The following is an 18,759-nucleotide window of genomic DNA, read 5'->3' on the forward strand; positions in this document are numbered from 1 at the left end:
CCTAATGTGAGACTATAACAGTGCACAGACCTCCAGATTTTTCTAGTCTCCATATACACTTCATACATACCTGATCTCATGTAGTCACATGACCTTAACTGTCTTATGTATTCCTATAACTCCAGGCTCTCTCCGAATTCTAAATCTACTCACCTGCCTAGGTGAGTGTTGTACGTGGGTCTTAATACGCATCTTTAGCCTAACATGTCTAAAACCAAATTCTTGATGCTTTCTCCTTATATCCAACTTTTTCTCAATCACTCACCAGTTGCTTAGGACACAACTTAGAGTCATTCTTGACTCCTCTTTCTTACAAATGCCATATCTGAACAAGCAGCAAATCCTGAAGGCACAACCTTGAAGATGTCTATATCTGACCCTTCTCTGCCACTAGCAACCTTAGTCTGTGCTGCATGCATCTCAAATGGAGGAGTGTCATTGCCTCCTCACTGGTCTTTTACTCCTGTAATCTGTTCTTCTCAGAACAGGTCAGAGTAATCCCATTACAATTTAAATCAGATCATGGCTCTGTACGCTTTCATCCAATGGCTTCCCATTATACTTAGAACATCCAAAGTGCTCCCGTTAGCTTCCCAGGTCTGACATGATTTGGGTCCTGGTTACCATCCACTCTGCCTTTCCCTCACTCTGCTGCAGCCACATGGCCTTTCCTGCCATTCCTCAACGTGCCACACATCTCCCACACCTCAGGGCCTCTGCACTTGCTGTTCCTTTTGACTGGAACCCTCTTCCCCCTGATATCTCGACATTTTACTTCCTCATTTCAAAGAGTTTTCTGTTTCAATGTCATCCCTTGGGAGAGAAGCCCTCTCTGATCACCCTCCCTATGTAAGACAGAACTTGGACGTCCCAGCCCTGTAGTCTCTGTTCCTTCTCTATTCCTGCTTCATTTTTCCTCAAAGCACCGTCACTAACTGATGGCGCATTACTTACTCGGTTTTTAGTGACTTAGTGGCTATCCCTCAGCCCGATAAAGTCCCAGTACCTAGAGGTACCCAGTACACGGTAGGTACTCAATAAACATTTGTTGAGTGAATGATTGAACATAATTTTATGGCTCCCTCTCACTTAATGGGGGTCAAGGATAATGATAAGAATTTGAATCTATATATTTTAACTCATATTTGCTGCTTTCATCAAATATATTAGTCTTTCTGTTCAAATCATTTATTACCAGAGCTACAAATAGGGAGCAAAAATGTTTATCGCTTTATCTATCCCAACACTATATCTGGTAGAAGACTGAAAATTTTGAAAGACAAAACAAAAACAAAACAAACAAAAAACTAAAGAAATCTAGGTGATTTAGGAATGAATAAATAGGTTCTTTTGAGTCAGGAGAAAAAGGTCACCTCATCAAGCAAACACGCACAGAAACCGTGGGAATTGCACCTAAACTGTACTTCAAAAGTTAACACAGAAAAAAACCTTAGAGATGCTCCTTGGGAAACAGCTTTGAACATCTTTTTTGGTCACTGAAAGACATGTTTGATAGCTCAAAATCCCAAAATTACTCATTCTGCTGTATCTGACTCATAATTTCCTGTTACTTTCCCCCCACCCGCTATGATACAAATCAATAGCGCTGTTTGGATCTATTTTTCCATTTCATTCTAGCTAAAGGGAATGGAAATTTTTATAAAGAAGCATGCAACATGTCTAAATACAGAACTATTTATAGCTCTCACAAATATGCGACCTAAAGAACAAACAGAACCTCCTGACTATGTACTAGCATGTTAAGGATACTTATCGGAAGCCTTTGTCCACATGCAGAAAACTCTGCACTTGAATAAGGAATTTAGACTTTAATGTGTTTTTCCTTGGGCAGGAAAGAGATGGGACAGTCTAAAAGAAGCAGAGTTTAGCATCTTACATTAAATGTAACAAATACAACCTCCTTCTCCTTGAAGTATTTTTCTTTCACCTATACCTTTATCTAATGCAGATGCCATGAATACCACGTCGTGTTTTTTTCCCTCTGAAAGTGTGAAATACAAGGTAGCTTAATACTAAAACACGACTTGATGAGCTAAGGTCCTTAATGTTACCTAAAATAGAACCCATAAACAGTCAAAACTAAGATTCTGTCATAACTCTGACACTTTTCATATATTATCAAGAAAATTGAAATAAGACTCACAAAATGATTTAGTTTTGTTTGGAGGAATATGCTTTTAAATAACTAGCAAACTGACTATAAAATCAATCAATTATAGCACATAATCCCAGAAACTGTTCCAGTTGTTCTCTCTACTCCTGCTTTTGGTTAAGCTAAAAGGGCATCACAGTAACAATTTATGTTTTCTCCAAATTACACATGTAGAGAAGAGTGACTTCCTCGGTCCCACACAGAGCGTAGTGCAACTCAACATTTGTTTCTTAGTGCTGGTCATCCCCAGATAGTTTTAACTTCTTTAACAGAACCATGTTAATATCAATCACAGATCTGTCTTTGTCTCTTACCTTTTTGGCCAAAATTACCAAAATGGGGTCATCACAATTATGATTACCGAATGGGGTCATAGTAATATAAAATGCTATTATGCAAATATAAGGTAATGAAATTTAGGTAAATGAATTCTTATTAGAGTGCTCCTCAAAGAAAAGTATCAGGGACTATATTAAAAGGAACAAGGGAGAAGAGAAAAGACATCAATTTAATAAAAATTCAAACATTAAGGAATAATTTTAGTGCAATGTATTTAATTACTTGGAGTCTAAACCCTGGATAAACTGTCTGCTTTAATCACATGGCTAGGGTTACCTGGTCTATTAATAGTTTACGGGTGTGAAACAGTGTCTGCCGGAATTAATTAGCTAAAGGGCAAGTTTTTGTTATTGTCCAGATGATTCTTTTGTATATAATGGCACTTGAATTGAAATGAAGTGAGATATCAAATTTAAAAGGGAGTAAAGTCTGAAGCAACCTCTGGTTCTTTACTATCACATTACAAATTTCAAATTAATGCTTAACATTGACAACGTGCTTTTGTTTATGTAAGGGACCTGTGCACACATGGAAAAGATACACATCAATATATTCACTGCTGATTTGACACTTTTCAGTTCAAACAAGTAAATCAATCCATAGCTATAATACCACCATCCCAACCCTAGCCTAAGAATAATACCCAGCACCTTAAAAGAAAGCTGAGGATTTTAGTATGAAAATGAACTCTAGACAGCCCAAACTGGGCTTTTAAAAAAAGTGCAAGATAACCTCTTTTAAGCCAGGAAAGATGTAGTGAAAAATTAACTTTTTACATAATAGGTTACTTAGTAGTAATCTACTAATTATTCATTCAACAAATAATACTCACTGAAAGCCTGCTTGTTGGACCCATTCAACCTTGCTCTGAGAAATCAAAGTTTACTATCTTCTCACAGATGTTTAATGCCATGCCTCCAGAACTTGCTTACTGTTAATAAGTTATTTTATATTCAGATTGACAATTTTAAAAACCAAGCACAAACTATAAATAATCAGAGTCAGTTCTAAATTTAAAGGATCCCAATAACTCAAACCACTCCAAAAACCTTTTACATAATTGAATGGATTTGTAAGAATGTAAAGAGGAGGGAAAGGAAAAGAAAAATGTAGAAAATAAAGGGAAGAGGATAATTAAAAAAAAATTCTTGATTCTCACAAAGAAAACAAAACCTGTCACTGGAAATATATTATCATCTTTTCATGTTGCATACCTTGGTCTCTGTGACTGGCCTTGACCTGAGCTTTCATCTACCCCTGGGAGGCCGCTGTTGGACTCAAATCTCTTTGAAGCTTCGCTTTTTCTCACTAATTGTGAATGAAAAAGGAATAGCACAAGTATAAAAATATGAAGTAATCTTATTTAAAACTCAAGCATTTAGCAGATACATAAGATAAGTTTTACAAATCATATTCATATAACCAAATTAATGACAGAATGTCATTAAACTCTTTAGAGGTAAGTCATAAGTCATGTTATTTTTGAAAACAATGAATTATTCCCTCTATTATGAAAATGACTATACTGCTGTTTGATAAAACTGCTATTAAGCTCCTATAAAACTATTAAAATGGTTAACTGGCAACTTTTTATAATTTTAAAATCTTATGTGGAATTATTCCTTTGACATCTTATATCTCAACACTACCAGAAGAGAAGAGCAATCACGGTTTCTTAAGACCATTTTGCTTGTCTGAGTGCCTCTCACCTTGTCTGAAATCTGATTCAGAGGAAATAATAGATGGACTTTCACTGGAGGTACTGAAGATGTCACTGTGGTAAGCTTTGTACCTTCGAACTGGTTCTAGAAGGATTAAAACAAAAACATTAGAAAACAAAGTCATTAGCTGTTCCACACAAATCAAATCAAATGTTATATTTATTCCCGTGAGATGAGGACATTTTATATATTGCTTTAAATTTACTAATTGCTGGATGGTATTCAGAAATGTGACTACAATTTTGAAGTGGTTTGGCATACTGGTTAAGAGCTTAGACTCTGAAGCCAGATTGCCTGGGTTTGAATTTCAGCTCCGCTACCTGCTAGGTGCATGACTTTAGGAAGGTAACAATAGTGTGCATCTCATAGGCTTGTTCTGAGAATTAAATGAATTAACGTATGCAAAGCTCTTAGAACAGAGTGGTTGCTATAAAACATCATCCTTAACAAGCAGTTTTTGAATGCTTACTCTGTGTAATTCTGTTAGGTGCTATAATAGGGATGGAAAATCCAAAGACACAGTCCCAAGCTCAAATAATTTAAAATGCAAAAGTACAAAATACTTAAGCTGAACACTTAGTTCCACCAGAATGAGATGAGCAAGCACTGGGAGTGGGGGGTGGGGGACTGTGTAGGGTTGGGCAGTGCGTGCTCTGCACGAGGGGGGCAGAACGCCACTAAAGTCTAAATTCTACCTTCTCAACGTTTCTGACTCACCCCTTCTTAGTGCTCACGATCGCTATCACAGATGACTATTTACCTCACATCTGGACTATTTCACGTGTCCCAGATTCCCCTTTCTGCAGTCTTGCTCATCTCAGTTCACATCACAGAGAGTAGACTTCCCAGAAATGAAAATCTGAGTATCATGCTGTATTTCTTAAACTAGAGTCTTCAAGATACAGTTTAGAATCTCCTTAGCTTAGTATTCAAAGCCTTTCACAAGCTGGTTCCTGACTGCATTTATAGCAATGGCTCTCCATAGTGTGAAGTCATAGATTCTTACTTGTTAAAATCAGATGAAAAGTACAGAACTCTCTTCCCCACCCCCCCCAAACCACATGGATACACAAACGTTGAAACAGAACTTTAAAAACTCAATCCAAGTAGAACCTTTGTTCCATGACACCAACACCATCCACTTCTCCAGACCAATTCTGCACTCATGTAACTGGATTTACAGATAACTAAAGGCATATTAACGTTTAGATTCTTTCCTGAGATACTCTCCCTGCTAGGAATGCTGTTCCTCCCTTTTCTTTAGAATATTTTTTCTTTTCCCTTTAAGAGAAGCCTTAAAGGAAAACAAACAAACAAACTTTCATGTCCACCAAAGCGTTCGTGATTACCTAAAGGCTGAGGAAGGCACTGCTTCTTTTATTTTCATATTGTCTATGCTTAACTAACTGTGAGTCTTCCACGGTCTAATAGTTCTCTCTCCACTTGTTTCCTCTACCTAAACGATAAACTCTGACAAAAAGGACTGTGTCTTTTTTATATGTACCTCGAGTATGTAGGCAAGTGTCTGATGCATAGCAAGCACAAAATATTTTCTGAATGAATATGAAATGAGTGAAAAGATGAATACAAGTGATGCACAAGGGTCACTGATGACCTTCATTGTTCAGACAGGTCACAGGCCAAATCAGACTAGATGGTAGGAAATAGAGATAATGAGTAACAGTATTCTTTCAAGAAGTTTGAGGGTTTGAGAAAGGAAAAAGATTTTTTCTTAAAGTAGACTAAATGAGTTATCAGGGTCTTTTGGGCAGGGTGGAATGTCTGAGAATGATTTTAGGCAGTGGATAATAAGCCTGTAGACTGGAGGAGATTGCAAATGATAGTGGGGAAAACTGATAAAAAATGTGATGGAAGCAAGAGGAGATGGAAAAAACCCAACATACATGGGATGGTTAATTTGGCAAGGAGGAAGAAACTTTCTTAAGAGACAGAAGTGATGAACAAAGGAAAAAGTGAAAATACAGAGGGAATCCCAAGATACTCATATCAGAAAGTTGCTGTACTCCTGGTAATAAAAAGTAAATCACTTTCTTAGAAGAGTAAAGAAATTCTGCTGTGAAGAATACGAGAAGAGTCAGCAAAAAACACATGAAAGCTTTTATGTAACCATGAGAGTTTAGATTAGACTAGACTGTATGTATTTTACTAGAGCCAATCAGAATGGTTCTGTGGCTTTTTCTTGGCACTAGAGAAAGCAGACCATGGGAAATACCTAGACTGGAGGAGTGACATGGGATGTCTGGTGGCAGACTGTCGAGGTATATAAGGGTTTCTTTTTCACTAGTTTCCAAACTTGAGGACAAAATGAATTATTCCCTTGTGCTAGAAGGCATTTAATAGAGAATGTTAAAAGAAAAAGAGATGAATGAATGAATGAAATGAATGAAATAGCTAAATAGCAACACAGAAAGCAGGCTTGTGGAACTAGGACAGAAATGATGGGCTGGAAAAACTGGGAGGTCATGTTGAGATGAAGGACAGGAGTCACACTGGGAGAAGCACAAGGATAAATGACTGGCCATGGACTTGACAGAGAGGCAATTACATACCGTTCTTCTAACAGTGTTTACCTGGAGAAGTAGGCATAATACAGCAGACTCCTGTTTTGTCCAGCTTTGTATACAGTGAACATGAGTTATCACATAACACTATGATTAATTAAAAGTTTTGGAACTGAAAATCCAAGTATTTACCAGCACTTAAAAAAAAAAAGATTCCATTCTACCACAGGGATGTCTCATGGTAAAATAATTTTTAAAAACTCCCCTGGTTTAAGATGAATGTGATTTGAAAGGATTGTAGAAGACATCAAACAACAGTTTTATGTAGTACTATTTAAATTTAATGAACACGGTTAAGTGGTTATGTAAGAACTGCTATTTTCTAGGGGCACCAAAGAACTTTTTGTTTTATTGTATCGAACCTTCATGCTAAAGTTTAGAGGGGTTTTCCCAAGGTAACTTCACCAAACGACAAACTTGGCATTGTAACGTACAGGACAGTAAAACCATCAAGGCCAAGGAGAAGACACAAACATATGGAGGTAATATGGTTCTACCTCCCGAAGAAAAGTTGGAAGTTGCAATAAACCTATTTAGTAGATACAGAACTTCAGTCACTTGGATGTTATGCCACGCAGTAACAATTTCACACCCCATGAAACTATTTCATAGCTATTTCTGCAAAGTGGCTGTAAGACAGTAAATACATTTTAACTTTAATTTCCACTCTTTGGTGGTGCTTTCTAACTGCTTATATATTATTTCACAAGTCCATATTCCCTGTCTTTTGCTTGCCTATATTTTGTTTCCTTTACTCTGACAACACTAGTAAACTTCTTTCAACCCTTGGGTCCCTTAAAACAAATTAATGTAACTTTGACAACCCCTCTTAAAAATATAACAATAAATCATCTTCCCTTGATGAACTACTGGTCTGTAAATGCTCTCAGTACCACACCTGGGGGGAGGGAGGACACTGCCTCGTGACGCTTTACCGTTTTAGAGTTAATAGGGCACAAGCACTTTGGAAAGTTGAACTGGATGACTAGTCTGGCAGGGCAGTTAGGGGGTAGGAAGACTGTTTTTTTCCTTCTAGACTGGGGTAGAGATGGGGTGTCTATGTTAATTCAAAGTGGTGGAACTCTTTTGTGAGCTTGTTTTCCAGAATGTATCTTTTAAAATGTTAGCTATGTTCCTTTCATGTGATGGCATGGCAGTATTACCAGATTAAAGTTCCCAGGCAATATCTACTACTCAGACACGCTTATAAGAAGGTTATAATCGGATTAAAGTTCTCAGCCAAAATTTACTACTCAGTTGTGCTTACAAGCCCTTGTAAGCTTTCCATTTCTGAATTAAATAATACATGTAACAGTTTCAGGAATTATTATAAAAACACATGTCCTTTATCAAGAGCATCTGCATTGGTATACATGGAGAGGCACATTTTCCATGCTGACAGATCATTTCAGCAGAAATACTTCTTGACTTTCTGAGATGACCTATATAAAAGGCACTAACTAGATACAGTGACTTTCTCCCCCTGTTTTGGTCTGCAAAAGAAGGGTAATCCCTAATTTTTTACAAGGTGTCCTAACATTACTAACAGCTTTTTGTTTTGGAGCATCTAGGCAACAGAGATGTGTTTCATTCTATGTTTATGTATAATACTAGCACTTTAGATTTGGTCCAGATCCCAGGAATGTGGTATTAACTGCGTGATTAAAAACACACACAACTTTTTATTACACAAACTTCTAGATACAAAAACAGAGAGTACAGTAAGCCTTCATATATATCCATCTCTCAGCATCAACAAAACCTAATGATTGCTGTATTTTCTTCTTCTTTTTAATTGAAGTATAGTCACTTACAATGTGCCAATTTCTGGTGTACGCATAATGTCCCAGTCATGCATATATATATGTACACATATTCGCTTTCATATTCTTTTCATTAAAGGTTATTATAAGATATTGAATATAGTTCTCTGTGCTATGCAGAAGAAATTTGTTTTTCATCTATTTTTATATATAGTGATTAACCTTTGCTGATTATTATTTTAATTAGAAAGTATTAAACTTTTTTTTAAACAAAGAGATGCTCCTAAGTATTTATAGAATATTACAAAGTTTTTTGAATGCCAAAATTCTTGAATCATGTGCAATGGATCTGTTAAGAATACTCAAATACACATTTTACAAAATACACATGTGGCCACTTTCATTGCAATGTTAAAATTGTAATCGCAAAATTTTAAGCTGTCACATTACAACTGTAAAACTGAATTTATTTGCCTTTTGTGGGATAAAATTAGACTCAGTATCTAACTTGCTGCTTTGCAAATTTCTTTTCTCAGCTAGCAAATACTTAAATGAAACCTACGTTATATAAATCAGTGCACTAGAATTCATTCAGGATTACTCCTCATTTCACTGGATGATGTTCTTCTCTTTGACTTCCTGTAAGTACTTAGTTTTTAGATGTGGAAAATGAAGTTGTAGTTAAGAATCTTACTGTAGAAACACTAGTGAGTGCAAAAGAAAAAGTGGGAGAGTGAAATTAGCCTGGATACATGTCACCAGGAAAGCAGCACCAAACTGAATACATGTATATAAACATATAAAACACACAGGAATATAGTCTCTCTAAAAAGCATTTTGTGGAATAGTGGTGAGAGAATGAGAAGAATAGGGACTAAAGAAGAATGGTTTAAAGAATTCACATCTGGAGAGAAGTCTAGTCATAGAGACTCTGTAATCACACATGCTCTGACAATTAAATATAATCTTTTAATTTCTAGTATTATCTTACCATAATTAAGAGTATACTAATTTTTGGTTAGAATACAAGGTATAAAAGTCTGACAAATATTTGATTACCCTTTAACTGTAATCTGATCCTCTAAACAAAATTCACTCCAATTCTACTAAGATATAAACTCCACTTAAATAGCCACATTAAAAAGCAGCTTTTCAATAGGCGCGGGCTTTGTCATAAATTCTTGACAATTTAGAGTCACAATTTCCACCAACACTTAACACATTTAACACTTTGAACATGTAAATCTGTGGCACGAGATCATGGACACTGTATTTCTAATGTCTAGAGGATTATGAAGACCCGCATATTCCGCGCTTACATAAGGCTATTTTGGATGAAACGTTCAAATCTACAATCTTCACATGAAAATGAATCTAAGCCAGCACAAACTGCAATCTAAAAACACCATTTACAAGTGACACATATTCAAGCTCAGACAAGTAACATGAAGAAACTGAGACTTAGGCAGTTACAACATCAGAAATTAAATCACCACTTTGAGCTTGGCATTTCTTTACCTTTAATACATGACCTAAATTACAGATAAGAGTTTCAAAGAGAAATGTGCTAAAATGACTTGTTTTGTAACTCAGAACTATAAAAAAAAAGTTTAAAACCCTGCATTTTTATGGTTACAGGGCCTAACAAAATACTTCAATCTTGAAATACAGCAGAGTATTTCAAGTAAAGTAGTAACATTATGTATTTGTGTGTGAAACATTTTTCTCTGTGCTTTCTTTTCAGGGGGTTATTTAATTTCTGGAGATGAGAGACTGTACCTTTTGTATGTTCACTAGAGACCAGTGAATTCTACATTACACCATGCTGCATGATACATGAATAGAATATATTCTAAAGTCCCTCGAAAGCTAGACACGATCAGTAAAATTTTTAACCAGGAAGAAGAGACCTCATGCAAGTATGAATATATATAAATAAGGAAGGATATATGGAGACATACTCTGTGAACTATAAATTACAGAATGTAAAATCTGTGCAGAGTAGGGATTGCAACAAGAGTGGACAGTCCCCTATTCCTTCCATGAGGGCCTTGTGTGACGCAGTGGCCACAGATCTGGGCCAGCTGTACCACTTCTAGCATCCTCCTTTACTGTTATGAAGTCAACCATCCCTTCTACAACTTTCAAACGGTACAGAGTTCTAAAGGAAATCAACTGTATTTGCTGTTGGTTGGTCAGGCTGTGACTGATAAGTATGTGATTTTCTCTTAAAGTTGGGCCAAACAGAGCAGAAGGAGATGGGATTTTTGCCTCACTATATAGTACAATTTATCAGAGAATATTGTATTGCATACCTGAAATAGCACCATTGACTATATTAAACGTTTAATATTAATAGCCATGTTGCAATATTCAGTTTATGTTATCAAACACTTACTAAGGATCTATTATGTCAGGAGTAGTGATAGATGCTAAGGATATAGCCATGAATTAGACCAGGTCAAATTTCTGATGTCTATAGGAGAAACAAGCTCCTCAGAACGAACAATTGCAATGAAAAATACAGGCCATCATCCTGAAGTAGATGATGAGAGAAAGCTTCTTGAAGCAGGCAATGCCTGAAAGCTTTGGCAGTCTTAAGGCAGGAAGCTTCATGAGTAAAAGCATATATAAATATAAAATGGACTGTAAGGAGGGAAGGGGAAGGGGTGGAGGACACATGGTGTTGGAGTGACATAAGAGATGGGAAATGCTAAAGGATGAAACTGGAGAGATATGATAATGGAAAGCCTTAAATACCATAATCTGAGGAGACTGAATTTTATCCTGTTCAGCTGATGAAAAGTTATTAAATGGCTGAAGGCAGAGAAGAAATGTATTCAGATTTGCATGGTGAGAAATGGAGGACAAATTATGGCTGAGAGATCAATTTAGAAAGCTATTTCCACAGTCCATGGGCAACAGAAGGAATTGAGAGATTGGGATGGAATGAAGAAATATTTTGCAGGTTAAAGTTGCTAGGTCTTAAAACCTGTGATGATACTCATTACTAGTAAGATCCATTTTAAATCTTTCTTAAAACATTGACCCATGCTTTTCAGATGGTTCCTATGTCAAAGCCAAACTGGGTTCACATTAACTAGGTATGAGTTAGATTTAAATTAGGTCCTCAATTTCTGATCAAGCAAGCAGCCTATGATTCCTATGGACTTTAAAATCAACATTATGTTACTATGAATACAGACATTGGAAAGTTTGTTTTGGTTTCACCTTTAACTTTCCTTAATGTTTAAAAACACAACTTCATTTTTTCCACTTGGATAAATCAAAGGAAAGAAGCAAATGTCTATTCTCAGTTGTGTTTAAACTAAAGAATAACTCACTGCATCTCTCTTCTCAAATGCTTCTCAAACCAATCTTTCCTTCTTTGAACATGGGTTATTTTATACTGGACGAACCTTACATGACAATGCTCTGAAGCTGCATTATGTGGCTATGTAAACTTAAATAAAATACTCAATTCCTTGGTTGCACTAGCTACAATGCAAGTGCTCAGTGTCACATGTGGCTTGTAACTACTGAGCTGGACTTGGTAGATATAGGACATTTCCTCCACTGAAGACGTTCTGTTGAACAATGCTGGTCTAACATATTAATCTCTTTAAAAAATTTCAGCCCTGGAAACACAGTAGGAACTTGATTCTTTCTGGCTAAGATGCTGAATCCGTCTATAATATTGGCTCTCCAGAGATACAAATTATATTTGCATCTTTGTAGTATAATCATTAATCATTAAAACACCGATCATCCACTGTGGATTGGGTGCCCCTGAGTTAATACAACTGTCACCCAGATTTGGGTTATGTGGCAATCACCATGTTAACACTTAAAATATATGTGATATTTGGCCAATATCACAAAAAATTCTTGTTTGTTCATGTTTACTTCTGTGGAACTAAGTGAAATAGAAACTAATTATTAAAATTATTTATTTTAGTTCATGGAGCAATCCCAATAACAACTCAGTCTTTTTTTGGCGGGGTGGGGGGAGGTGGGGCTATTCACAAGGAAATAGGGTGAAGAAATAAAAACTGAGTAGTTCATCTTTACCAGTTTGGGATCTTAGAAAAGAGAGAAGTTTTGAAAAAAATTTCTCTCTCTCTATAACAATGTCACTAGGAGTACCCTACATGATGAACTATAACATTTATGAATCCATCCTCTTGCTTTTCTGAAATGTATAAAAACTTATGCACTTTCAAATCCAATGGAATGAATCTGAACGGAAATGAAGCCTTAAGGTGCCTCAATAATGAGAACAGGATCACATACTTGAGGGTTTACATATTCTAGTTGCACAACAGAGAGTTTAAGCTGTATCCCCAGAGCAGTCACAGAACAGCCAAACTAGGCTGGACCAGGGGCCAGAGCACTGAAAGGAAGGAAACAATACTTAATTTAGACAGAAAGTAGATTGACTTTAAACCCCTTACATAAGTAATATTTAATCATAGTCACTTTTTTAGAATTTAGTTATATCTGTTCTTCATACTCTCCCTTCTAGTATCACACAGAACGCAGAGGAGTTTGGACCATTGGAAGCAAAATGCTATTCACGGTCCCCACCCAGGGTGTGGAGTGCTGTTCATACTATACTCACAGTACCGGTTCCAAGTCACTCTCTCATCATCAGGAGTGTGCTGCCAACCCACAGAGCAAGGGATAGGGAGTGTGTGGTGATCACACCACAGACAACACGGCGACAGATACTTTTATTAGAAAACAGACAATTTCTCAGATCTTGAGATAGAGTAGAGAGAGGTGGAAAAGAAAATCCTGGAAACAAGGAAAAAAGGAAAGGAGTAGAATAGGACAGTCCCATGCTGAAGTAGAAAGAGTAAAATGAAAAGAATAAAGCCAAAAAAAAAAAAAAGGAATGATATCAAATTTTGGAATTAGTTTCCAAGAGAGAAATCTGTTACGCTTCTTTCTGCCCCTTCTCTACTTCTTTATGAATGTAGAGAACTATTTGAAAGGTAAAGTACTAACTTAATAATCACAGTAGTAATTTTATATTTCTATTTCAATCACAGTTTCTTCTTTAGCTTCTTTTTTGTTTCTAACTTTATTTTTTCCCCAAAGAAATTAGAGCACTCAATAAAACCACTGCTTTTTGACAGTTTACTCCCTTATCTCATGGGGCACATGATAACCATCTTACAGACCCCACCATAGTAAAGCCCCACCAAAACACTATCTAAAACAAAACCAGACAAAACCCCAGTGTCTGCCACAATAGAGCATGTAACACAATGGAACCACATCTTAACTGCTATCCAGTGTGGTTTACTGAAGAAAGAACCAAAAATGCCTCATTTCGAGCCTTTCTTTTATAATGATTCACTGTATTAAAATTATATAATTTTATTAGGAAGAGATGTAAGGAATGTGTTTAGGTGGTTAGCTGAATGTTCATCTTCCCAGGCAGTAAAATGTTTTCCCAATAATGTATCTGAAATGTGTCCGCTTGCTGCTTGAAATCGGAATGGCAGAGTGGAAAAAATCTTATTCTGGAGCTCCAGAGACCTGGATTCTATATTCACCTCTGTTATGAATTATGAATTATGTCTCTGCTTTGGCAAACTAATCTACTCTGGGTCTCTGAAAATGAGATGTTTGGTTTAAATAACATCTAAATTCCTTCCACTACCAAACTCCATGATTTTAAGGTCTGGACACCCCTGTGCTAGCTGGCTGGTTGATGTTGTCAGCTGAGGAGATGTGAGGGAGGTGATTTAGGTAAAAGCTCCTTTCAAGGGGATGGGGCCCAGGCTAAGGAAAGGGCTATACATCTGAGGTTCAAGGAGACAACAGTCTGTCCTATTAGTTCACGGAATCTCCTTCTGTGCCCAGAAGAACAAGCTGAAATTTATCAATTTCTTTTCTTCTGATTGCTATAGTAACACAGTGAACACTGGAACACAACTTTTTTAAAAATTAGAAAGTAACATGTAGTGGGAAATCTTTAGACTGGAATGCTGAAATTTGTGACACAAATCCACAATCTCCCATAATGATGGAAACTTTATCATTAACTAGTTATGTGATCCAAGCACATGTACTCTAAGACCTCTTCTAATTCTAAAATTACTCATACCCAGTAGCAACTTCCAATTGTAAAGACCACAAAAACTGTACAGAGCATTATGAAAATATTTTCAAGTACTTTAAAACAAGAATATTTAAAAAGAAAGATGTACAAGAAAATGTGTACGTTAGTCATGTAAACTGTTCTGCTTGATTTGTCACACATAAAAGGGATCTATGGAGCCTACTTTTCCTAAGAATTAAATGAGATAAATGGGATTTACATTATTTTTAATTCTTTTTTCTTCTTTGTATACTAGCTAAAATCTTCATATTAGCAATCTGCGCTTTATTTGCAGAGTTAACGTAAATTATCTTTCCTTTAGAGAAAGACAGTACAGCATAAAACCAGCAAGTCACTCAACCAAATAACAAGAACTATTGCTTTTGAATTCTAAACCTTAAACTTCCTTTCGAACAATGCTTTTAGTCTAAAGCAAACATAATTTATAACTATTTGCAAATCACTATATAATAATGGAATTTATTTAAGGTAGTGTAAGTATTTCCATTATAAACTAATATTTCCAAGGTGTTTTGTTTTATTTAACTTGGTTATAAAATATACCCTGGGGGAAAAATGGGTAGGTTCTTTGCGGTAGTAAATGCTTTTAAAAACTCTTCCAAACTAATGAAAGATTTCAGGATAGAAATTGTCCTATATTACACAATTCAAAGCATATTTTATTTTATTTTAAAAAGATCTTTTCCTTTTCTTATATCTTATAAGAAACCTAAAATTTCTAAAACTGGAAATTTGATTTTTAATAACAAGTTATCATTTTCAACAAATAAAAGTCTACAAAGATTATATATCACCTTTGCAGATATATTTGCATATATGGAAACAAGTTGGTCTATTTGAGTTTCCTTAATACACTTACACACATGTGTGCACGTCTCCTGAGAAGATAAAAGACTTCTATGCAAACCTGGACATAATTTGGCTTAATCCTAATTTCACAGGAAATCCCCCAAATCACCTATTCAAACAAAACATGTTAAACAGACTATTTGTTGCAGCATAATTTAACAAATTAAAAATATTTTCACTGAAGTTTTGATTTTTTAATATTTAACTCTCAAACGAAGGTTCAAGTGTATTAAAAATACTTTCCTCGGACTTCACTAATCCACATTACTATTAATTTACTAAACAGTAGGTCAAATAATCTTTTGTAACAGACACAAGAACATCAGAAATTATGATTTTCATATTCACATGTTCAGAAAATATATCACTCAGGGGAGGGTGTAGCTCAGTGGTAGAGGGCGTGCTTAGCATGCACAAGGTCCTGGGTTGAATCCCTAGTACCTCTACTAAAAAAAAAAAAAAAAAAAAAAAAAAAAAAAATAAAATAAAATAAAATAATTAATTAAAAAATACATAAAGAAACCTAATTACCCACTCCCCCAAAAAAGAAATCACTCAGCCTTTTAAATGTTAGAAACACTGTGCATCCTCACGATTTATATTCTGAGACAATCATGGTTTTATATATTTGAATCATTGAGGGAATTTTTTTCCCACAATTAGTAGGATTTCTTTACATAAATGTCTCCAAAAAGGCATGCTCATAAGACTATCCAGCTAAATTATATTCATATGTTAGCTACCGCACAACTCTAGTCATGAAATACAAACTCTGGGAGACTTTATTTTAAGCTACAAAGTGACTATTTTTTGCTGTCATAACAGTTGAAATCATGCATAAAACAAATTTCTAAGTTTTTACTTTCTGTCTTTGAAAGTTTTCAGATCTAGATTATACTTGACCATCTCATAATGATGGCTCATGTTTTTAAAAATGCAAGTACATACAAACCCATAATATCAATTAAGTGTTCAATATTTCCTCTGTAATTTCAAATTCCTTACTGATTTGCAATTCCTGAATTGGAAAAAAAATGCAAATCTTTATTTCTGAGAAGTAAAGTACAATGTGGAGTGTATTTTCAGCTCCAGAACTATGCTTAAAACTGAAGTACCAGAGCAAACATTTAGCAGAGCGCTTTAAAAGCAATCCATGAATCAAAAATATTAATTGGGACAGTGGCCTTAAAAATGAGTATGACCCTATATTACTACTCTCACTGAACTAGAAGCACCTTACAGATCCTTTTAATCAGCTATGTCCCAGGGACAGAGCAGTCAAGGGGCAGTTATAAAACTTTAATCTTCAAAAATGTAGAGGATTAGGTTGAAAATTCTCTTATTTTGCTTTCTCTTCCATCTAAAGAGACTAAAAATAGCCTCTATCCAATGTCTAGAACGTAATTTTATTCTATTCAATATACTATGCTTTGTGTGTGAGTCAGATATTTTTTGAAACAGCTTTCCCTTGCAAATAAGAGTTTATCATTTAGAAAGTTATTTTATGTCCTCATACGAAATATATAATAATTTGACTTATTAATTACTTTACATTCATTACACAATTAATTTATTTTTTGTTAAGCCCATTTTACACACAGGGTAACTGCAAGACTTGGAATGATTAAGTCCAACTGCTGAAGTAAGGATCACATAATTCAAACCTAGGCTGACTCTTAATCTATAAAACTAAATACTATTATTCTAAAAATATAGATTTACAACTTCACTCCACACCAAAGAAATGATAATTTCCAGAAGTCTTGTCCCAAAATTTGTTTTTTGAAGCTGGAGGTTTGGGAACCAGCGCTTTATCACCAGGCTACTATGCCTCCCTGGGATTGCTGATTTTGATGAACTCCATCTCATTTCCATGAACCAGTCCTTTACGGAAGCCTCCCGCAAGACAGTGCATGACAGGCGGTACTGTGTAGCATTAAAAAGAAGTATAAAATATGGCTCCTGCCCTTGAGAAGCTCACAATCTAAAAACGTACTACCCAAAATATTGAGAGACTGTTAGATGATGGGGCGGGGTGTGTTTAGAAGGGATGGCTTTGTGGAAGCAGTGTACTTTGAATTAGGGTTTTTGTGGAGGGAAGAACAGAAATTGACAGAGAAGTAAGAGACTAACCTGGGTACCAGAGGTTTAGCAGTGGAAATAAGACTTGTGGAATGGTTTAACAACCCTTCTTTATTTCGAAACATAATTTTAAATATTTCAATTCAATTCTCTCTCAAACACACACAAAATTACTAACCTTCCACATTCATGGCTTCTCTCAGAACCTGAAGTTTCTTTTGTCTTTCTCGGATTCGGTCCAAAGCACTTGATATTGCTGAGGAGGTGGGCAATTCTCGTGTGTGAAACACTGGATCCATTTTCTGAGGGCCAAAGATATTCAAGGCTATGCTTCCATCTGAGTATCTTCCCTCCTTTTTTCGAGGAGTAGTTGAAGTCCGCACTGTTACCGCCTCAAGGAGAGACTGTCGGTATCTGTCAGTCTCCCCAGAAGAGAAGTCTCTGTCAGCTGTGCAGAGCAAGTCCATGGATGAAGCCCAGATCTTCTTCTTGGGAAGCACATCAATGCTGCGGATAGCTTTTTTTTCTGGCCCACTAGTTTGGAACTGGTAAGGGGAGCAGGAATTTTCAGAATCTTCATGTCCAGAATTATTATCTGATGAAATGTCCTTGAAATAATCTTCCTCATCTTGTGTGTCTCTGATGGACAGAAATCCCATAGATTTACTAAGCCCTTTGTTAAGAAAGGTCTGATGAGAGAATGGAGACTTGTATGTGTCTAGTACATCAGAAGTAGAGCTTCTCCCTGGAATGATAAGAATCTATCATGTATGTACAGAAGTTTTAGAAAAATAACTGGAATGTAACCTTACTATTGACAATGAAAGTGGTGGCAATTTCCTAATTCTCCAATGGAGAATCAGAGCTGAAATGTGGTGGTGATGGTGATGGTGATGACAGAGCAAGTGGAAAGAGATGCTATGTTTGTATAACTTTTCAGAGTCCAATGTTTCTTATTTAATGATATCAATAACAGATTGAATTTACTTTTTAAAGTAGCATTATTTTGCATTTAAAGGTGAATTATTTGGTTTTAAAAAACAGGTAAGAGTTTCCGATACTCTCCAGTTTGGTAGAATATTAATTATTCATGAAATTATTTGGGGGTAATAATAAA

At 35.7% G+C, this 18,759-nt stretch overlaps 1 protein-coding gene across 1 annotated transcript in view; it reads right to left on the reverse strand.

Moving 5' to 3' along the window:
• The window catches only part of PTPN13 (protein tyrosine phosphatase non-receptor type 13), a 179,683-nt gene that overhangs the window by 76,793 nt on the left and 84,131 nt on the right, over positions 1-18,759 (reverse strand). Inside the window, 3 exon segments of the mRNA XM_014563749.2 lie at positions 3,727-3,820; positions 4,222-4,317; positions 17,821-18,387. Coding sequence (XP_014419235.2) covers positions 3,727-3,820; positions 4,222-4,317; positions 17,821-18,387 — 757 coding nt within the window.

This window comes from Camelus ferus, chromosome 2 (assembly GCF_009834535.1).
Source record: "Camelus ferus isolate YT-003-E chromosome 2, BCGSAC_Cfer_1.0, whole genome shotgun sequence".
In the NCBI taxonomy this organism is placed as follows: Eukaryota; Metazoa; Chordata; class Mammalia; order Artiodactyla; family Camelidae; genus Camelus; species Camelus ferus.